Consider the following 23814-nt stretch of genomic DNA (forward strand, 5'->3'; position numbering starts at 1 on the left):
GAACTAGATGTTCAAATCAGAGCCTGTGTCCTTACTTCCTTAACTAGACTCTAAGAAAATTCTCTGTTTCCTCTTCCATAAATGTTTTAAAAGAAGAATTCCCATGGTATGGTCTCCAGAACCAAAGTTTCAACTCATGTTTCCCTCAGATCTAAGTTGGCTTTAAGGCCGAAGTTCTTGAACTTAGAACTTAGGTTCAAAGACATTGTTTGGTCTTTAGAAATAGCATATCACAATGCTCCAGGGAGTGCATTATAAACTTATGACGTGGCTTTTAAGAGGGAGAATAAAGCATGGGTGGGTGCTCTCGGGATAGTGCTTGAAGTTTTAAAAATGCTAAGAAATTACAAGTATTAAAAGAGAAGACTGGAGTTCAGAAACCCCACAAGAGAAAAACATACATCTTATAACTTACCTTGAGGCTGGACTTGTGCAACTCAGCTCAATCGTGCTCAGCTCAATATCAAGTTTGGTGGTATATTGTAGGTAGTATTTTCTAAAAATTGGTTCTGAAGAAAAGAAGCAGAAATAACAGCCACTTGCCTTGATTAGAGCGGTCCCTGTGTAAATGGTAACAACTCAGGTTTCCTGACTTGTAGACCATATTGCTGAACTATCCAAAATGTTAACCACTAACTGTTGTTTAAAGAATTTAAATTAAACAGAATTAGTTTTTAAGTCACTCTTGCCACATCTCAGGCATTGGATAAGGTTCAATCACTATATAAACCTCATGACTCCCAAAGTAAATGCACATCTGGAATCTTGCCATGTTTGCAGAAACTTCTGTCAGACAGTCCCAACCCATAGACTTCCTAACTATTGTCATAATTTTCTCTTTACCATTTGAAAAATTAACTTTATTAGAGATATAAAATGAAAGACAATTATCAGTTATGTTTTGCCTGTCCTAAGGACACCAGAAATCTTAAGTGCCATCATCCAGAGTTGGTCTTAGCATTACTTCCCAATAAAGTTTCGTTGTTTCCTCTGTATATAGGCGAACAGGAGGATTGCTATATAAAGCTATAATGCATGGTACTCTATTCTCAAATGTGAACAATCCATCTCCCTCACAAATACTACAGACTCAGGTAGAACCAGATGGATATGCATCCCAGGACATGTGTGTCATGTGAGACAGGAAGCACATCACAAACACAACCACTGACATTCTGCATTTGGTTTGGATATGACTTATTTTTTTCCATTATTACTGAGAGAAGAACATGGTGTATGCTTAAGATTTTTGGCTCTCCTATAAATGTAGAGTGGTTTATTCCACTTCAAATACAGAACTTGTTATCATACAAAACACTATAGGAACTGCTGATTATACTATGAAGTGGTTCTCTGGATCTTCAAAGATTTCTGAACAGCCAGTTCAGTTCAAGCCACCTACCTTTGTGGGTTAACAAGCTGCTGGAGGAGATTCAGCCCCCATAGGTGAGCTACTGTGTGACTTTACACTGGACTTGTGGTGTGAAGTTGTTCTAACAGTGGCACTGATAATTTCAAATCAGCGTCCTAGGGAGCATTTTAGATGCTTCCTAGACATGTGATTAAAGGCATGGATATTTACTCCATAGAGTGAGGTTTAGAAGGAGTATAATTATCCCTAATGCAGTATATTCACTGTCCAGTAATAAAAGTAGCAGATAATTGAGTAAGACTTTCAAAAACAATAGATTTTTGTTCTGGTGGTGAGGTTTATTTTTTTCATTTTCAACAATGAATTGTTATGTAGGTATTGTTTTGTTGAGAATATCAATCCTCTATTATTAAGTGAAACTTTGCACAAAGTCAATGGTTATACTCTAAGACTGAAGAAAATTTGAGATTGTATATTCTAATTCATTATTTAACAATCGGGGACCATCTAAGAAATTGACCCGAGCTCCCAAGCTAATCTAGAAGGCAATGACCAACAGGTACTTCCTCATTTCTGTCTCAGTACTTTTCTAGAGGAGTTAAATACCTTGCAGTGATAGAGATGGAAATCTGTTAGCTGTAAGGAGAAGGTGCTGGGACTTCATTTCTAGAAAAGGTACAGTTAACAATAGCTAATGCACATACAGTGCCTAGTTCTACACATGGCACTATTCTAAATGTGGAGACATGGTCTCCTTTCATACTCCTGATGGCCCACGAAGATCTTACTGCTATTTTTACTTTATAAATGACTAAGTTGAATCTTAATCACTACATACACAGGTAATGCTTGCTCGGAAAATCTCAGCTCAAACTATGGAAATACAGCTCTAGACTATCATTTACAATGCTTCTTAGCTTCCATCCCAGAAAAGGTCATAGCCACGGCCACTAATAAGGACGAAGAAAATCCAGAAGAATTGGGGGACAGACTTTTAAAAACTTTTACTGCTCATTGTTCTGAGGTAGACTTTTAAAAATGTTGTCTAGGTGGCGTTTGTGAAATAATTTACTGAGTCCAGGAGCCAACCGGGCAGAGTGGTAAGCCTGCTTCCTTGGTTGAGCACCAAGCAGCCATCTCTAGACAAAAAGGCCACAATCACAGAGTAATACCCATCTCTGGACACAGTTCTTCAGGAGGGATTTTTAGAGAAAACGGGCAACCATGTCAGGCTAGAAAAGACTTTCCACTTTCTGTGGATCAGCAGCATGATACAATGAAATGAAGAGACAATATCTCTAAATATTAGTTTCTTTCTATTGGATTTGAGAATGATTTCCTTTTATTAGCTATTTCTTAGTATGCTATGCCTCAGAGGGGCCACAGGTGGTCACAGGCAGAGAGTAGATTGACCCATTTCACTTGGAATCCTATGGAATCCATTGGTGCTGTGTACTGCATCTGTTAGGATTGAAATTTCAGGAGCAAAGCTGGCATACCCAGGTTCCAGGCTGTTTTCCAAGATCAGGGTTGTTGGGTAGAGTTGCTGTGATGGCTTTTGATCAGGCTCCTAGCTTTAGAACCTTACATTTTTCTCAACACTACAGTCAATGAATAAGGTCACAATTTTGTGAAAAAATGAATGAGAAAAACTTACTGAAAGGAATGTTCTGTGCTCCTTGGTTGATTGCTACTCTCATCCAGCCCACAGAGGTCAACCTAGGTTTCCTCGCTATTCTCCCCACAAGTTGATGATAATTATAAGAACTAGCTATAAGGATGGCACTAAGACACTCCCTCACTAATTCTAATTATTTTAAATGGAGGTGAAACAGCCACCTCACTGTAGCTTTTCAATTGAATCAATGTCAGTCAGGAAGCTGGAGGCTGGGAGGGAATTTTTTCTTGAGTGTTAATAGCTTAATAACCCTCTATTTCCTTGTACAAAAATGGTTACCTTTGATGCTTGTTACTGCTACATTGCTCTTTGAGAGAGAGGGCTGGTGAACAAGAGGGCTGGGGTATATGAGTAAGGCTCACCACGTTCAGAAGTGTACACACTTACATCCTCACTCACATGTTCACTCTTGCACCAGGGCTGCCTGCAGGCTCTTCAGAAGTTTGTTTGCAAGTTTTCAGAAGATCAGAAAAATATATCAAGACAGAACAGAAAGGACCTTTGGGCTAGGATTTTGATGACCTAAGACTTTAGTTTAATTTTTTCCCATTACCATGCCAGCATGGGAGATGTCAAGTAAGTAGTTTCAGGAAAATGAGAACAGTTTATTGATGTTGAGTTGCTAAGGTGATAGAGAAAATGGAGAACTGCCTAAACAATCTAAGGTTAATTCTAAAGGGATGTCATTAAATGTGTGGGAATTGCTGCTTCATCCATGGGCTTCCTTAGAGAGTTTCCACTAATGTGGTTGTCAGGAGCATTCAGTTCTTTCTGGACTATCAGCTAGGAGATACCAGTTTCTTATTGGCTACCAGTTAGACACTGTCCTCAGCTCGTATAGGTCAGTGAGTTTTTACAACATGGTCATTTGCTTCCTCAAGGGCAGCAAGGAAAGACTTCTCTCAGATGACTGCTGCTCCAATTTTATATTATACATGTATGTTTATGAAGTGGTGGCTATTCTGCCATGTCTGTGAGTTACAAGCAACTGTCAGGTCTTGCCCACACTCAGGATGAGAAAGGTACATAAGGGGGAAAATTTTAGGAGCTAGTAGTGATCACGGGGCCATCTTAAAGTGTACCACATACTTGTTTGCTTACCCCAAACTGAAAAGGATCAAAGGAGGCAGAGGCTGTGGGTGCCAAACTTCTCTGAGCTTCTGGGAATATTAGCAAACATACTTCAAAACTGTCACATTCAAGGAAAAAAAAAAGAATATTGTATCAATCATGAATGTCCAGAAAAATAGGAAAAAATGTATGTATACAACTGTGTGTGTATACATAATTATGTATGTGTTTAAATATGCTAATTGTGTGTGAGCTGTGTGTATGAATGTGTGCAGTGTGTGCATGCATTTGTACTGTATGTGTATGTGTGACTAGTGTGTGGGGTATGTGGAGGGGTTAGAGAGAGAGAGAACAGGAAAATGGGAGAACATCAAGGAATTAGCTTATGTACCTCTGACTGATGAGTTAAATCTTCAAGACGAATTGGCATCTAAAATCAGAGGTGACTACTGAATTTGACTTTGAACTTCTCCAGAAAACTTCAGTCTGTTTGCTTAAGGCAATGGACTGCTGGCTGAGGTTCCTCGTATGTGTCACTGACATTAATGCCCTCTCCTTTGCTTTGAGTTTACCACATTATTGAGAGATTTGCAGCAACACCTGCATTAGTATAGATTTCGTGTCTAGTACTACTGCCTACCCAAGCTACTACAGAAAGCTCTGGATTCCTAGAAATGCTTTAATAAAGCATCACAATCCTGAGATTTTTAAATAAGGGAAACTGGCTAAACTCTGGCATTGGCTGGACTTTGTGGCATATTGTACAGAGCCATATTGGGGCAGTCATGCACTTGGTCGGAGTTTGACTTTGGTCCACCATAATCCCAGGGTTTGGGCAGGAATCTGCCTTTAGGACATAATAGGGAAGTAGGTTAAAGCAGGAATTTTTATCCTAGGGTGGAGAAGCTCAGTGAAGGTTAAGTTCATTGTTCCTCCAGGTCTAGGAATTCCTGAATTAAGCAGGTGACCCACCCAGCTGCCGGAGCAGTCAAGATGAGGACCTCCAAGAGAAGCTAGACAACTTCCACTGGAACTCAGCCTGGAGTCTGGGGGAAGGGTTTGCCCAAACTGTTAAAAGGTCTGGCGCCATTAAAGTTTCCGGCTTTGATCAGTGAATATTGTCTTAGCCCTTATTTCTTTTTGCCCCTTCCCTATTCATCCCTCAGCTTCTGTTCCAGAAACCCACTTCGTAATAGCTGCTGGCAGCTATGGAATCCAACAGCATATCACCTCTATAGAAGTAGGTGCTCCCATCTCCACAGCTCCTAGTGTGGCTTTAGAATCCCAACCTCAGCATAACACATATTCCCTCCTCTGTTTCTATGTAACTCTGTGTTTTCATCTTCTGAAGGTACCAGCCATTTGGAATAGAGTCATCCTGCCCCAGTACGACTTGTTGTTAAAGTGTTTCTCTCTGCAAAAACTGTTTTACAAAGAAAGCCCAATTCATGAGTATGGACCCCTGGCTTGGCAAGTGCTAGCTCATTTCAGACCTATTCTGTCACTCAATTTTCCTTGTGAATTCTGTCCCTCTCCACCGCAATTGCTTTCAATCCCAACACACCTTAAGACCAAGAACCTCCAAAACAATGAAGATTTTCTTGACATCAATGAGGCAAAATAGATCCTGAGATAATGGCCCAGCCAGGCCAAGATGACCTGGATTGTTACCATGGAAATGTCCAATCCTCCACTTTATTTCTTTTTCCTATATACTACTGAGACTGCTGTAAACCATTTGAAGACACAGTTGAGGTCATTAGACCTCTGTCCTTCCCAGTGTGATCACAGTTAATAAAGCTCCATTCCTATCTTCTCCAGTGCTTATGTCCATGATTGGTTTTGTTGGGATGAGTGACTGAGACTAACCCACTGGGCCTCCCTCAAAATGGGGATTTTGACCTACTGTGCACTTCAATAACCAGAATTTCCAACTCTGCCCTGTGTTTAGGAGGACTGCAACTCAAGTCACAGCATTGATCTTCACCTGTTCTTTGAACACATCAATTTTTGCACTGTTAGGAAATATTATCAGATTTCCTCTAGCCTGCCTAGTATGCCAAAAGTAGGGGGACAACCTTCTTGACTAAAGCCCTCAGCATGTATAAAAAACACCCATAGAATATGACAGCAAAGAGCCCTCCAAAAGTGATACTTAGCTAAGATTCCATGCCCTGTCCACACTTAATTCATTAATGTCACTGGTTCTAAACAAGGATATAAGGAACATTAAAATAATACTATTAAAATCTAAATCCTAGAAAGAATATAGGCTACTATTTTATAATTCTTTTTTGAAGTGAAGACCAACTTGAACATTTAAAGAAGGTGCACTCACATGACATTTGAAATGACTTTTCTTACTGTGATCAGAATTGTACCATTTTGCCCTTGACTGTGAAACAGACCTTAACTTGCTAGAAAGTCAGAGTACTTGAAGTCCTTTAATCTGACACTGATTCTGTTAGGAAGTAGGTCATAGGCCCTAGACTGTATCTCTATTAGGATATATTGCATGTTGATGTACAGTTAGTCTCATCTGTCATGGGAAGGTGCAATGAATGCTACAGCTGAACAGACCCCATGTGAGTGAAACTGGATAAAAAGACAGAGCATTGCTGAGACATCCATTATCCCCTGGGATTTCATTTGCATTTCTTGCTGGCTGAGAATAAAGGATGCTGACATAAGTGATAGAAACCAATAAGAAGCAATCCTGCTTCTTAGAGCTATCTCAAGACTAGGAGCTGAGACAGTTCATGAGAAATGCTGAAGGCTTTGAATGTAATTCTGTTAGCATTTCACTTTTACTGTGAACTTGAAAAAGATCCTTCACAACCTACCTTATGATTGTATTTACAAAGGGGAATTCATTAACATAGGATATATAGCTGAGCTGGCTCTAATTTATTCGTGTTGTTGCTGTTCTGACCCAGGGTCTCACTATGTCACCACAAATGGCCTAGAAGTCACTAGGCAGACCAGGCTGACTCCAAACATAGATAGTCACTTGCCTCTGCCTCCCAAATACTGGCATTAAAAATGCCACCATGCCTGGTATATATTTTATTTTCTAAATTCTACTTAATTTTAAAATGTTGCTTAAACTTTAAACTGGGTTATACATTATATGCTCTCAACAATAAAATGTCAAAGGTCATAAAGCCACACATACTTACCTATTACTAAGATACTCAGGCATCTCTCCTCTCCCTCTTCTACCCACACTGTAATCTAAGCATGCCTTATCTTTCTCCTAATAAATCCCAACTTGACATTACTCTGGCATTCTCTTGTGTGGCATAAGTGAAAAGCCCAGACACATCTAACCAGAGATCTCAAGAGCACAACTCATTTCCGTGTCAGGCTGTGTCTCCCTTTTCAGATCACAGAAAACTCTGAAGACTCAAGGAGCCATGATGTTTGCATTGCTTTGCTAGACCTGCTGCTGTTTTAAACATTCAGTAAATATGCAGATTAAATTGAAAGAAATGTATTGTTTCTAAGGTCTGGGGCCAGAGGCCCAGGCCAAGGCCAAGGTAGGAGCAGAACTGTGTTCTGCACAAAACATGGTTACCTACAGCACAAAAGCAGGATACGTTCAGCATCTCCCCTGAATTCTGATGGTTCCTTAGGACAACAGGGTTTTAAAAAACTGCACATGGCACTCATCCTACATTTCTTTCTGTTCAAGTTTCCAATTCTCATAACAACTCCCATCTGACTAGATTTGAGGTCTGTTCTATTCTAAGTCAGGCTCTATTTATAGAAATCCTTTGACCAAAAAAGGCCACATTCCTAGGTCCTGAGAGTTAAGACCTCAGCAAACATAACAGAAACCTTTATCCAATTTCTAAATGAGTTTATCTCCACTCCTTCTATTTGGATTATTTTTCCTTATGATCCCATTCTTTAACAAATTGCATTAGATCTCACATCTTTATAAGTTTGATAGAAGAATACCTGTGCAGAAACCTAGGAATGCTGATTTTAAAGCAAAAGGGAACCCAACGAAATTTAATGCTAGGTATACAGGTACCTAGCTCAAATGATAAGCCACTGCGGGATGGGTTTTCAGGACATATAAATATGTCTTAGATCTGAACATCTTAATCTGACCTCACTGCTATAACTGCATACCAGAGATTATATAGTTTACAAAGATCAGAAATTAACTTCCTTAGCATTCTGGTGGTGGGAAGGACAAGCTCAAGCTGCTAGTAGCTTTTTATTGCTTGTTGAGGGTTACTCTTTGCCTCTAGGCTGGCATCTTCCTGTTCTGAGCTCCAGAGTAGAGGACTTCTATGTCCTCATATGTACTAAGGGAAGAAAAAGTATACAAGGGTCCAGCAAGACCATTCCTCCTTCTCAAAAGTCACTTTCACATTCAAGAAGGCCATGGCTTTGATATTTAACTACATCCCAAATGGTCTCACTTATTAATACTGCCTCATGAAATTTAAGTTCCATCAAAAATTTCAAATACATTACATATTTCCCTTTTACAATTATTTATTTTTAAAATTGTTATTCATTTGTATGCATGTGTGCGTGGTTGGATGGGTAAGAGCCAGCCACATATGTGCAGGTATCTGAGGTGGGCAAACGATATTGTTGGATAATATGGAGCTGGATTTATAGGTGGCTGTAAGCCACTGGACATGGGTACTAGAATCTGAACTCAGGTCCTCTGGAAAAGGAGTTTGAATGGACTTTTAACGACTGAGTTGACTCTCTTTCTTGAGATATGTAATTTTAAACTCTAGGACCTTAGAAGAAAGATTCAGAGGAGTAAATCAGGAGCCACTGCATCCATCCAAGTAGATGGCACTTGGACTGTTAGTCTCATTTTAACAAAAAGAATTGATCCAAAGCCTTCAACACTTGGCAGAATGTGGTTTTAAATCCCATCTTGCCTGTCCCTTCACAAATATCCATTTCCCAGGGATACATATGAACAAATCTCTCTGTGATGGCTATAGTTCAATCAGACTATATATTAATTAATTTAGGATGAGAAATACAAGAATATTGGAGTTGGTCAATAGCTGCACAGACTTCCTAAGGCTGATTTATTATGGGAAGCCCATCAGAAAGCAGATTTACTTATTTCCAGTATCACCAGCAAAAAAAGCCTATAACTATAGGTAAATCATCCTGTGCATCTTTTGGTATTCTCTTCCTGGGGACCAAGGAATGTCTGGTAAGTGCATTAGAAGGTAAGTGAATGGCATATGCCTACAATATTCAGTGTATATTCAAGTGTTTCAAGATCTGAGACATATCATTCCATCCTCTCTGATGATAAGATTGTCCACACCCTGCAAGATGCAGAATTAGAAACAATACAGATCTATCAGAGCTTCTATTTTTTTAAAAAAATATTTTCCAGGCTATATGTTCTCAGTATTACTATCTTTCCCCCAAATAAAACTGAACATGCATATAGATCTTAAAATACTTCATGTATATCCCCTTGCCATTTCCATATTCCACACTTTCAAATGCTTCTAAGCCTTTTGGTCAAAAAGTCATTTGCATTTTCTCTGTTAAGTCTCCTGTTAAGAAATCATAACCATGCACATAGTTTACTACTTTGTAAGTTAAAGAGTGTCACATACCTCACCTCCAAGTTCTAGAAGGCATCCACACTCTAATACGATTCTAGATCTTTCAATTCCCCTAATTCTCTGTACCATGCATAGATTTCAAATATCCTTGTGCAGGTCCAAAATGATGTGGTTATTCAATTGACCTTTCTCATCCTCCAGCCCATGTCAGGCATAGGACTGTGCGATGCTCAAATACAGACTTAGTGACAGAGTTAGAATGTAGTCTGCATTCCAGGCTGTGGTTTGATGTCCCTCTCTATTGCTGGATGTCTGTGGCTGTGGGTGGATCCTGGTTTCAATAACTTCTGCCACCTGCAGCCCGTCTTAACTAGTAATGACCCATGGTCCTTCTTATCCCTAACTCTTCACTGACACGGGAAGGCTATTACAGGTCAATCCCTACAATATAAACATTCAGTGCATTTAGGACTAACTTTTTCTTTCATCTCTGTCCCCTTATTTCTTGTCAGGGGAGCACACATCTCTTTGTCATAGCGACAAGGTACATTCTTTCTGAGAATGTTTCCAGCAAGTCTGCTCTGTAATGGATATTGGCTGTGACCTGTTAGAAAATGAATTGAACCATTCAAACATGTTAGTAGCCTGGTGCTGAAAATTTATTCTCTCATTCTAATGAAAGATGATGGCTTCTTCAATCACAAACTGGGTCTGGTTTTATTTAAACATTGGAAGTGCCATCAGCAGAGGATCTATTGTGCTGGCTTCTGAAATGACAAGCTAATAGTCATATACTGAGCACAACTAGGCCTGATATGGTATGACATGTGGGATAATTTATTCTTACATTAAGTCCAATTAAGGGGACACAATCCCCAAGACAGCAGCAGGTTTAATGGCCTACACAGAGTTTATATGGATTACAAAGAGGTCTCTTGGAAGGAAAATTTACTTTGAGATTGATCTATTCTACTGTTTGAACTGATTTTTTTTTAAAGATTTTTTTCTTGAAAAATTGTTACTAATAAATACCAGAAGTCAGCTTCTACCCTTGGGTTAATCATGCCAACTACAAGGCTGAGTGCTCACCCACTTGTTCCTGTTCCAGAGGCATGAAATGAGAAAGGTGGAGACAGTGCAGAGAGAGCTTGAGAAAGCTGGCTGGGGCCACACCAGCCATGTGGGAATTCTACCTTTCTGTTTGATTTAGCTACACGTCTCTGACCTCCTCCTCTTGCTCCACTGTCTTATCTGGGAAACAGGATGACATTAGATAATGCCTAATCTCAGAATTAATCTCAGAATTAAGACATAAAACAAACTGGATATTTTTGCTAACAGACAAAATAAATATTAATAATAGATTATTGTTATAACATAGTTTTGCTGGTAAATTATTTTATTATTCAATTAAGACCAAAATTCTGATACCATTCATGCTGCTTGCTGTAATTTACAAATCTATTTTTAATGTTATCAAAATTACTTACAACTCAGTTTTTTATTTACATAAGATTTTGACCTGCTTTAGTGTGATGAGAGAAAATGAGGGATCAAGAGTTCAAAAGTTGAGGCACAGTTCTATCACTTTACTATCTTTGTTTATGAGCCTTCTTGGGCCTTGTTTTTTATTGTACAAAATAGAGTCACAATACTTATCCATGGCTTATAATTATTCAACACATACTGAATACCATAGATTGCACTAGGCATATTAGTTATAAGAATTCATTTAGAAAATGGCTCAGAAGACGGCTCAGTAATTATTACCACTGACTGCTCTTTCAGAGGACTTATTTCAGTTCCCAGCATCAAGAAGGCACAACCATCTGTAACTCCAATTCTAGGGCCTGCTACCCCAAGAGACCTGGGACAGGGGTGGGGAGGCACTATGGTGTGTATTCCAGCTGACTGTGGGATATGGATGCTGAAGTGGCCACTTCCTGTAGCTAGGCAGCACTCACAGATGAAGGATAAGGATAGCAACCGATCCACAAACTTTCAACCAAAAATGTGTCCTGCTTACAGGATGCGCAGGGACTAAGATAAAGCAGAGACAGAGGAAATGGCCAACCAATCACGGGCCAAAACTGAGACCCATCCCATGGGTAAGAACCAATCCCTGACACTATTAGTGATAATCTGTTTTGCTTGCGATGAAGAGCCTACCATAACTGTCCTACGAAAAGTTCCACCCAGCAGCCAAAGGAAATACAGAGACCCACACCCAACCATTAGATGGAGTTCAGGGAGTCTTGCAGAAGAGTTGAGGGAAGGAATGAAGTTCCCAAAGAAGACGGTGACTTCACAGAAAGACCAATGTAGTCAACTTACCTGGACTTTTGGGGCTCCCAGAAACAGAACCACCAACCAAAAAGGAAATATGGATTAGACCTTGGCACCCAGAAGAGAAACTTGGTCTTCATGCTGGTCCCCAAACAATTGAAGCAGGGTCTGTCCCTGAATCTGTTGCCTGCCTGTGGATCTGCTTCCCCTAGCTGAGCCACCTTGTCTGGCCTCAGTGGGAGAGGATGCACCCAGTCCTTCAGTGACTTGGCATTCGGGGAGTGTGGGGGAGCTACCCCTTTTCAGAGGAGAAAGAAAGGGAGGAATGTGGGGCATATCTGTGTGAGGGGGTACTGAGAGGAGAGGGTGGATGATATTGGGATATAAAGCAAATTAATTAATACTATAAAAGACATTACTAGGGAAAAAAAAGAAATATCCAAAATTCATTTAATGTTATATTTTATTTAAGCTGGAGTATTATCACTTTAATATGTAGCCGATATGAAAAATCATTAGTTTTTTATATACTAAATTTCAAAATACAAGTGCAAGCTTAACATGGTTATAGCTTAATTTGTATTTCTATTGTGTAAATTTATGTGTATACGTGTGTGGGGGGGGGTGTTGTGGGAGATATTAAAACATGCAATTCACAATACACCATTGGTGGACAAGGCTGGTCTGTTCTTGCTTGTGGAAACTGACTCAGAGTTCTAAGATCTCTCCACCCAGCTCACTAAGTTCCCACTGGTGGGTTGCTACCACACCAGCCCCATGCTTCAAAATTCCCATGGCCTTTTGGAGTACACTTCTGGCAACTCCACATTTTGCCACTGTATCTTTCTCTCTGGAACCCACTCAAGCCACTGCATGAAGGAAAACACCACACAAACTTAGCTCAGAAACAATGATAACTCAAATTGCTGGGCGCAACAACTAGAATCCTAATCTTGTAAACCATATTAAATCTAAAGCCTCTGGTGGCAAATCCTGGTGGATTCACCATCTAAACCGGGAGACATTAGTAGCTACAGCTTATCCTCTTGCTGTTCCCATCCAAAAGCCATCTCCTCTCCTGCCTCATCTCTTCTTCCTCTGTCCAACCAGGAAGTCCTGTGTGCTCGCCCAGAGATTGGTTTCTTTATTCATTAGAGGAAGGCTCACAAGAAGTCACCTGAGTACATGACTCATTCCTTGGTCCAGCCAGCTCCTCCTGAGAAAACAGAATTAGCATCAAAATTCAAACAGCACCAGGGCCATCCACAACGGGGGGGGGGGGGGGGGGGGGGGGCAGGGCAGATGCATGTACATGTGTGAGAGGTCAGTGGACAATCTGTTGTGTCATTCCTCTGAGACCATCTTCCTCTTGTCTGAGACAGAGCCTCTTCTGTCCCGGAATATCACCAAACAGGCTAGCTTAGCTGGTCAATGGACCCAGTGACCTGCCTATCTCTTCCTCCCATGTCACCCTCACTGGATTTATAGTGATGTCCAGCTTTTATATTCTAGCTTCATTTCTGTAGCTCTGATAAAACTACCCTGTCAAAAACAACTTAGAGAAGAAAAGGTTTATTTGGCTTATGATCACACGTTGCAGTCCATCTCTTGGGGGGGGGGGATTAAGGCAGGAATGTGGAGTAGCTATTCATATCCATTCTCTAAATTACAGAGATGAAGGCAGGCACGGATCTATACTAGTGTTTAGTTCCCTTTTGTTTCTGTTGTCGTTTTTTTGTTTTTTTGTACACACACACCCCCAACACACACCTTATACAGTCCAGAGCTCTATGTCCAGAGCATGCTGTTCCCTGCAGAAGGCTGGATCTTCTCACACTTAACACTGTCAAGACAATCCCTCACAGACATGTCTATAGGCCAATTTTATCCAGATTATCCCTCATTGTAACTCTCTTCCCCGTGATTGTTGACTGTCAAGTTGGCAAACTATCTGTCACAGCTAACATCTATGACTTTGACTCAGGTCCTTCTGTTTAACAACAGATTTATCTCTTCGTTCCTTTATTCAAGTTTTGATAGCACCTATGACTTGTAGGTACAGTGCAATGTAGAGTGGACCTGCAATAAATGTAAGCTAAGAAGAGGAGTTCAAGACAAAACTGTGTCCTTGTATTGTGTGCGTTGATAGAATTCTGTCTTTCCAGAGAGCATGCACACAAATCAGCCTGGAGAAGTGTGTGAGAAGATGTATTCTCATTCAGAGTTGGTAAGTTTATTAAAGATGGCTTTGACTTAAGTTTCAGTGGATTGTTATAGCTATCAAAACAGCTAAAGCAGAATGAAATTAGCTCATTCCAAATCTTCCATCTCTTCCCCTCAATCACTTTAGAAGCAGTAGATGTGTGCTATCATAGCATCATACCAAGAATGACTGTTCATTACTATATTTCTAGATGATTTTTCTTTCACATTCTAAAGTTCAGTCTGGATCTAGAAGGACTCTGAAATTTCATATTCTTAATGGCCTGGCAATACTCAAGTCACAAAGCCTTTTGACTCTAACAACGAGCCTTAAATAATTGCTACACACAGTTACAGATACCTCTCTGTGGGTAGCTAAGAAGCACTCATTGTAAACTATAAAAATTAAAAAGCAAATCCTTATATATCTTGTTTTAAAATATATTATTTGCTGCCTAAAGTCAATATATCTCCCATTATAAGCTTAGAAATATTTAAAATGAAAATAGTAGGTTTATCTTGCAATACAAATTTAATTTTATTTCAGTGACATTCAGAGAACTATTTTATTTTGAAAATGGTCATTGCTGGATTTCTTGTTTTAACACAAGACAGTCTGCTTATTAAACTTCTGTTTTATGGTACAGCTGTCTTTGTATGAAATGATCAGAGAATTGCATATTGAAGTCTGCATGAAGAATTTGAAGCTATTTGGAAATATTGTTGGGGCATACTGACAAGTTGCCGTTCCTCTTATTGTCTGTTTTCCTTCTCCACAGATTATTTATCCATTCACTTGCTTGTTTTCAAGAGTGTACTAGACACTGAGGGAAAACAGAAAGCAGAACTTGTAAGTACATGTGTAAAAACGGTGTGTCTTGAGAATGCGATCAACGTGATTATAATGCAGTTAGAGTGTGCCAACATACCTGTCTGCAGATATTTACCCAAAGATGTGACAATTTAGAGAATGAAGGAATTCCAAGAGAGAATCAGGATGAGGTGAGTTTTCAACAATGTGGAGAATTCCTAAAGAAAGATCTTTAGGGGTCAGGCCGTGAAAACAAGTGACCTGTTTAAGGGGGATCACTGTGTTCTGTTTTTAAGTTGAAGTCTCAACAAAAAGGGGGCAGTAAAAGGGCAAAGCTGAGGGGCATATCACAGTGACCCAGTTCAAGAGAGCTTTGAAAGGCAAGCTGAACTTAATATACTCTATTCTCAAAAACATGATATTGAAAAAATATCATCACAGCAGAGAAAATGTTACTTTTAGAAATTCTTTTTAAAAATGTTTTCTCTTTCTCTGTCTCTCTCTGTCTCTCTCTCTCTGTCTGTCTCTGTATGTGTGTGTGTATTTGTGTAAGCTCATTTGCATACATGTGTTTGCACTTGTGTGGATGATATATGTGTGTGGAGGCCAGAGATCAACTTCCAATATTTGTCTTCAATGCTGTTTAACCTGTTTTGTTTGAGAAAGGGTCTCTTATTGATCCTCACTGGCTTCGTGGCCAGTGACCCTCCGAGACCCTCCTGCCTGCCTGTGGAGTGTTGTGATTTCAAATTCCCTCCAATATACACTTTGTTGTTGCTCTTATCGACGTGGGTTGTAAATATTCTGGCAAGTACTTTATGTGGTGAGCTATATCCCCAAAATAGGTAGTATGTGCTCATCGAACAAAGCAATGCCATCAATTCATTACACTTTTATACCCGTATATTATGTCCTTTGGCCATCGTTAGCCTTCCTTATACTCTGGAAGTTTAAAATTGCTTAGCACTTACAATGACTCAGGAGGGAAGCGTGAAGAAAACTCAAAGACAAATTCCAAAGTAAGTCGGTCCTTTGGCAGAATATCAGGTGGCATCCACCAATCTTGTGACATTTTACGATTTGAATCTCAAGTCACACACTGTAAGGCAAGCAAGGGGCGATTTGTTGTTGACAGGGTTGATGGCGGGGAAAAGGTGAGAGATAGGTTGGTGAGGAGTTTGAAAGGGAACAGGTTTTGGAGTAACCGTCTCCTACTCCATTCCTCATCCTCATGTGTGCTAACTGGAAAGGCAAGCTTCTGTTAAAGCATAGTTCAGGAGGATGGAGCGTTAGAGGCAAGACACAGAGAACCCAAAATGTTCAAACTTGTCCTCTCAGCAGAATACCAGATTTTTTTCTCCTACAGTTCAGGCAGGCCAATGTCAGACAATAGATACTGGTAGTTTTCCTTCCATTATTAAAAGAGATATTCCTATCCGTTATACAACTTGGCAACTCAGAGAGTGGAGAAACTGGGAAGATTGAAATGCTTGACTTCAGTTTTCTCTTTACAAAAGAGAGTTTTCTTTTGTGTCTAGGCTTTTGTGTACATAAAAATATTCTCTGTGCTGTCCAGAGAAGCCTGGCGTGCAGCACTGAATTGTGTTCTTTCACGTTAGAAAATAGAAAGACTTTAAGTGTTTTTTTTTTTTTAAGAGGTGTTATGATTGTACTACAGTTTTGTGTACTGAGATAAAACATTATTTCCAATCACTTGGCCTTTGCCTTTTCAAATCTATCTGCTCTTCCAAGCTATGTACTAGAGCCCTTTATCCCTTCATCCAGCCATCAAGCATCCTCTGGTCCATCTTTTAGATTCTTTTAGGAACTGCCCTATCTTCAATATTGGCAGTATGCAGTGATAGGCAAAATTCTTTTTTCAGATTCTGATATCTTTGGGGACACAGGTTGTTACTCATAGTGGGAGGTTAATAAATGATTAAAGGAAGAAGGTGTGTGTGTAATAACTCAGGCTACTGAGGGCATTCGACCTGCTGGAATTTTTTGGTTTTTTTTCCTAAGCATTTTTGCAATGTCTCCTCATTAATCTTGTGAGACAAGGCTCTGCCTGAGGCCAGGTGTGGGTAACTCCTGCCTACTAATGATGCAAACACAGATCTGGGGTATGAATCCAAGCATGCATCCTTAGCCTGTGATCTTTATTACTGTGGATTCCATCTGGAAACACCTACAGTGTGTGTCCTGATTCACCAGCCAGGTAGAGTGGGCTGAAGGCATAAGAGAAATGAGGTTTGCAACATTGGCTTTAGATCCTGGACACAGGAGTTTATATAAGTGAAACATGCATTTTATACATTCTCTGGAATAGAGTGGATTGCTATTAATATTTATTTTATTAGATCTTTTGGGAATAAATAAGATAGTACAGAGAAATACATATGATTGGGAGTGTGTGTATGTGTGTGTGTGTATGTGTGCAATTCTTATCCTTTTTGAGATGGATATCTTGGCTCTGCAGTTCTGTTTCTAAATTCATCATTTTTTCCTACAACAATGATTTGCAACTAGTATGAAGCTATCTATTAATAATGGGAAATTAAAAAAATAACACTCATACACATCAGTAGACCTGTGTACCCAGCCCTGCTTCCCCCCAAAAATGAGTGGGTATTTTGTTTTGGTTTTTAAATTATAATTTTACAATCCCAGACCAACCATTCCAAACTCTTGAACTGCAATTCTTAGAGCGATGGCCACCTGCTACTAGACAGTCACTGGAGCATTCTGTAGGGAAGGTCCCTCTCTCAGCCCCAGCTTTTCATACAGGCAGCATTATAAACAACAGGTTATATTTAGGAAAAATATATAGATATGTATACAATACATGAATATGTATGCATGCAACAATAATTAGTGGAGAAGAGGCCATGAATTTGAAGGAGAGCAGAAAGGGTTGTAACAGGAAGGGTTGGAGGGAGGAAAGAGAAAATGTTGCAATTAAATTATAATGTCCCTTCCTTTTTCTCTTTTTTTCTCCTTTTCAGCTCCTCCCTTTGCTTCTTCCCCCTTGCTCTCTGCTCACTACGTTACACATTATCCTGGAATTCCTCCACAGCCATCTTTCGGACTCCACCTCAATGCTGGGATGCCCATATTCCTTGTTGTTTTATTATAGAGGGACTATTGAACCAGCACAAGGCCATAGCTTACTTCTTATACAGCTGTGTGTTTATTCAACCTTATTTAAGTAGTCTATCATATTGTATTTTTCCTGTAGTACGTGGGGAGCCTAATTCAGTGCTCATATGCATAGAAAACAAATATTTCTTTTAATGAAAGAGATAATAGTTTATTTGCTTTAAAAACTATTTTTTTCTTTCTGGTTGTTTGCAATTGTCCGGCCAAAGCACATTTATTCACAAAATAGCAATCAGAAAAAAAAAAGGGAGGGGGCTATCTCAACTGCAGGAGATATCTCAAGTTCAGCAGGAATGGCTGAGGAAGAACACCATGATTTACCTCTTCTCTATCCCCTCATAGCACACAGCTCATGGCGAGAGTCATTTAATCGCAGTGTCTCTGTGGGCAGTGCCAGGTCTACTCCAGAAGGGCTAAGTACCTGATTCACAATACCCACTGTCTATTTAGAAGAATGGCCACTGTTGCCTCAAGTTGTCAAGGCTCTGCATACTATAATCATGACTTGAGAGTCTGGATTCATCTGTAAGTATGAGTTCATATTAGTTTAACTTCTCTTTATCTCTCTTAAATCATGGACATGGGAGCAATTTTTTAAAACCATCTGTGCATTGGCTTCTTGCAGTAACAGCATTTGCAAGGTGTACTTTGAATGTGAAAGTGTATGTGTGACAACCAAACCAAATGGCTTATGAGATATTATCAATTTCTTTACACAAAATCTGCTAGGCTCTGAAATTTTTGAAAATTTACAGTTTAAGGTAGAACTTTCAAAACACTAATTGAAGCTCGGTGGGAAGGGATGGTGTATGTGTGCCTGGCTCCCAGCTTTGAATTGCACTCCTAATAAATCTCGCTGTGTTAAAATGATGACTCTTGTATTTTGCCTGCATTAAAATTATTTAGAAGGTAATTGGTTTAGCTTATTATGAAACTGCTTGATAATATTTCTTTTCCTTTTCAAGGAAAGAATAAGGTACCATTAAATTACTGTTGCATAGGGAAATCATGTATTACTAGTGCTAGTGCATACAGAATATGAAATGGACTTAAGAAAAATAAATATACTGCATACATGAGACTCTCCGCAGGCTTCATGGCATTACTTAGATCATTCAAATATCTTTCTGCTGTGGTATGGAATTGCATAAAAGCCCATGTTATTTCTTTTTATTTCATTGAGTTTACTAATCGAAAAATAAAAATACTTAAATCATTACACTTTCTATTTAGGAAAAACCAACTGATTTGACTTGAAATTTTAAATATTAAAGTTAGGCATATTATCGTTTTGAACGTTTAAGAAGTAAAGCTTATCAGACTTTAGATTTTGCAATTGAACCGGAAGCAACACAAAGGGAATGATTAGTTTTTTACATTATTTAAATATAATTCAATAGCCTAATTAGTTAACAGAAAAAATTGAATTATTTTAAGAACTAGAAAGAATCCTATAAATTATATATAGGAATATAGCACATATACAAATTATTTGCATACAGAAATGTGTGTGTTTGTGTGTGTGTGTGTGTATGTGCAAACACGCTGGCACATGCATGAGCATGTGTGGCTTGTGTATTCTCTGTTAGGTATTTTACTAAATTGAAATAAATTTTATCTCACTAAATTCAGAATGATTTTAAACAAATTTAATAAAGAACACTAGTGGCTCATATTGTTTTCCTCTAGGCTTGCCAGCATGCTGCTGGGTTTCCCAGTATTTTAAAAGAAGCTAGGAAACAGGCTAGGTTGTTTCCTTCAGAAAATAAACTTCAGCACAAGCATGCAGGCCTGGGTTCTGTGCCCATAATATATGTAAAAAGCGAGCACCGTAATCCAGTACTGGGTTGGAGAGAAAACTAGACTCACTCACTACCCAGCTTGCTCCACATTAAATAAGAAATCTCTTAAAAGAGAAGGTGAACATTGGAGAAATAATATGCCAAGTTGACCTTGGCTGCCACAAGCTCCTGTACACATACACACACATACACACACACACACACACACACACACACACACACACACACACACAAATACACACACATACTATATTTAACAACTTGAAAATCAACAGAAAACTAGGAAACAGGAAATGTTAAGAAAAACATAGATTTATTTAGAAATTGTTCAAAAAGAGAAAACACTTGGTTTATCTTGTTTTTTCCTTTAACATTCTTAGAAAAGATTAAACAAAACCCAAGAAATATGAATATGTAAATTTGATGGAGAGATAAGCAAATGAGGCAGTTTCCTCTGGCCAACAGGAGCTTTGGCTTTTCTGCAGACCAGCTTGGACTCCTGGGAAACTTTAGTTTCAACAACCTGAAAGCTGAGACGTGATGCACAATGTCTCCTTTTCAGCATCTCCCGTCCAGCCAGACTTCTGCTGACTACTGGGAGAGGGGTGATTCTCAAATCTCACTGCCCAGAAGCCTGGTGTTTCTTTGGCATACAGCTTAATGTTGGCAGCTTTTTCTTTCCTTTTAGCTTTTGATTTTTATAAACTTTAAATTAAAATAGCATGACATCCCAATAGCCCATCACTTTCCTCCTTCCCTTTCCTCCTCCAGCCTCTACATGTCCCGAAATTCTCAAGATGAAAACCTCTTATTGTGTGATGATGATGATGTAACATATACACACATATAAATAAACTATAAACATAGATATGGGGATGGGCACGTAAGCGTGTATATGCACAGATCTATAAATACAACTTGCTGAGTCCACTTTTCATTGTTTGTGTGTTTATGGTTTCAGGGTTGACCACTGTGTGTTGGATAACCAATAAGGGGAATTCAGCTCTTGGAGAGGTTCATTCTCCCTCTACCAGGCACCCATTCCTTGTCCATAGGTCTTTACTAGGAGTGGGACCCCATGAAATGTTCCTCATCCATGATAGCCTGTCCATTGACACAGCCATTGTTCCAGTCTTGTTTATGTAGCCATTTCCTGGAGAAACCGTCTCACAGTAGACTTCTTGGTGTTCTGACTCCTAAATCTCTCTGTACCTTTCCTCCTCTGCATTGTCCCCGAGCTTTAGAGGCCATAGTCATGATGCCTTTGGGGCTGTGATCCCCACCATCCATTAGTGTCTTCATTGTACCTTTGTGGTTTTCAAAATGAACTTTAGACCCACTGAATAGGAGGAAAATCATGCCTTATAATAGAAACCTTGCCACTGCTAGTGATATCACAGTCCTTTGAAAAGAATCTGCTACATCCACTTTACTAGATCGCACAATTCCTTACTACATTCTAAGTCTTATTTTTTTAAAAAAAATAAAAATTGTATTTACTTAGAAGCATTCAGAATGTCAACAAAGCAGCTACAATTTTTTTTGCAATTACAGAGTGATATTCAGTTGACAGAACAATTATCTTCGTATAAGCTGCATCAGAGACAACTGAAGATGAAAAAAGAAAACCCAAAATATAACCAAACAAAAAACAAAAACAAAAACCAAACTACTGTCCCCATATGTAACTAATTTGTGCTGTGCACCAACAAAAACCTGCTTTGAATTTCCATGCCAATTTACAACCCCCAGACTGTACCAGGCAAGGTTAGTAGCTATTGAAAATACCACCAGGACAGGTCAATCTAAAGACACATTCAGTAGTATGCTAACTATACAAAAAAAGACACTGTATAGTGTAAAAACAAATCTTACACGGCCTTATATTTCATTTTTTTCTTTAAAAGGAGTGGTTAAATGCTTTATAGACAGGAAAAAATGCGCTAGAACCAACTTCATCATCATCATCATCATCATCATCATCATCATCATCATCAATCATCATCTTTTTCTTCTTCATCTTCTTTATCTTTTTCTTCATCTTCTTCCCCCTCTTTGTCCTCCTTCTCATCTTCCTCTTCCTTCTTTTTCTTGTTCTTCCCAGCCTTGACCACCCCCTGCACCAGGTTATACTTTAGCTCTGCAGGTAGCAATATCCTCCTTGTACTTCTCCTCCAGCTCGGCAGCCGTCTTCTCGTAGGGCTGCCTGTCATCTGCTGCAGTGTCGTTCCACATCTCTCCTAATTTCTTTGCAACACCACCAATGGATAAGCCAGGATGCTCGCCTCTGATTTTGGGGCGATAGTCAGAACAGAACAAGAAGAAGGCTGAAGGAGACCTCTTGGGTGCATTGGAGTCTTTGAACTTCTTTTCGGTCTCCCCTTTGCGGGGGATGTAGGTTTTCATTTCTCTTTCATAACGAGCCTTGCTAGTCTTTGCCATATCTTCAGATTTCCCCTTTTCTTTAGCAGATATGGTCTTCTGCTTCTTGGATAACTCTGAGAAGTTGACAGAAGCATCTGGGTGCTTCTTCTTGTGCTCCTCCCAGCGGGTTTGCACAAAGAATGCATATGAGGACATTTTGCCTCACAGCTTCTTAGGATCTCCCATGTTTAGTTGATTTTCCTCTGTGAGGCAGAGTCGCCCAGTGCCATCTGACTCTCGCTTGCCCCCACACTGTCTCTGGAGCTCAATGCACTGCAATGGCTGCGAGAGCCGGAGCCAGATGCACTAAGTCTTATTCTTATATCCACAGACAAATATAACTACCATACTTATCCCTCACCAAAGCAGATCTCTTTACAGCAAATGGAGACAACCACAGGTTCTTTTTTATCACTTCACCCAACTTGACACTGAGGATCAAGAGGCTTTTGAATGGCAGTGAAGACCCAGCCATCTAAGTACATAGTGTCTAATTGCCAACAAGGACTGGACGAAGCTGTCTTAGAGAAGGAAATCAGAGGAAGGGGAGGCACAGCCGGTGGCTCTGGGCAGGAAAGACAGAGGGGTTCCTGGCTTCAGAAAGATAGGCCGGGATGGGATGAACCTGGGGCAGTTAACAGACTGCCGCTCCATAGCGCTGAAGTTCCTGAGTTTAAACACTTTACTAAGCTGAAAATGATGGGGAAGCCAAAGGAACAAAAGTCTCTTATTTTTCTCTTTATTTTACACCATTATTGCACAACCTGGACAGATAAATGTTTATTTTCTGAGAGTCAATGAAAGACTTCTCTCTATATAACTACCCAAATCACCTATGATAACTTCACATCTCATTCGTTCTCTCTAGGTACATGGATGGGTGTAGAGCACAAGGGTAGAGCTTTATGAAATAAATGGACTTTGAGACTGAGAAATTGAACATCTCCCTACATGGAGATTTCAGAGTGAAGGAAACTATGACAAACAATACAGTCAAATCCCCCAGCCATTTGGGGGAAATGGCCAAAAAGCTGACTTATAAGCTTGAGGAACATATCTGCTGCATAGTAGAGGCCATTTTAAAGGAGTCGGCCATGACAGCAGATAAGACAGAAAGGATTATAGGAACCAAATCAGCTCAAGGCAAAAAGTTCAAGTACCAATTAAGATACAGCCTAATAGAACAATTTGTCAGCTATTAAGCAGTTCTGCAGACACGGAAAAGTCTATTTGCTTCTGTGATTTGTTTGTGACTTTAACCATACTTAAGTATTTTAAGTATCTTCAGATTCCAGCTGAACAGAGGTGCTGAGTGTCTGGGAGAAGATTATCATCTCTAACATGTATAATTAATGGATTGCCAAGGCCTTTGGGTTTTCAGTCTTCTGGGTTTCTGAGTTAAGATTTATTTATTTTACACATGGAAATAATGTTGGGGG

At 39.5% G+C, this 23814-nt stretch overlaps 1 protein-coding gene across 1 annotated transcript; it reads right to left on the minus strand.

Annotated features, from left to right (window-relative positions):
• Positions 1-22078: 22078 nt before the first annotated feature.
• Positions 22079-22531, minus strand: LOC127684207 (high mobility group protein B1-like). Its single transcript, XM_052181169.1, has one exon. The coding sequence runs from the start codon at positions 22529-22531 to the stop codon at positions 22079-22081; it is 453 nt and encodes a 150-aa protein (XP_052037129.1).
• Positions 22532-23814: the final 1283 nt, after the last annotated feature.

This window comes from Apodemus sylvaticus, chromosome 5, assembly GCF_947179515.1.
Source record: "Apodemus sylvaticus chromosome 5, mApoSyl1.1, whole genome shotgun sequence".
In the NCBI taxonomy this organism is placed as follows: domain Eukaryota; kingdom Metazoa; phylum Chordata; class Mammalia; order Rodentia; family Muridae; genus Apodemus; species Apodemus sylvaticus.

What these genes read in the sequence shown, in the direction of transcription:
- LOC127684207 (XM_052181169.1), bottom strand. Translation starts at nt 22,531, where the DNA reads ATGTCCTCATATGCATTCTTTGTGCAAACCCGCTGGGAGGAGCACAAG.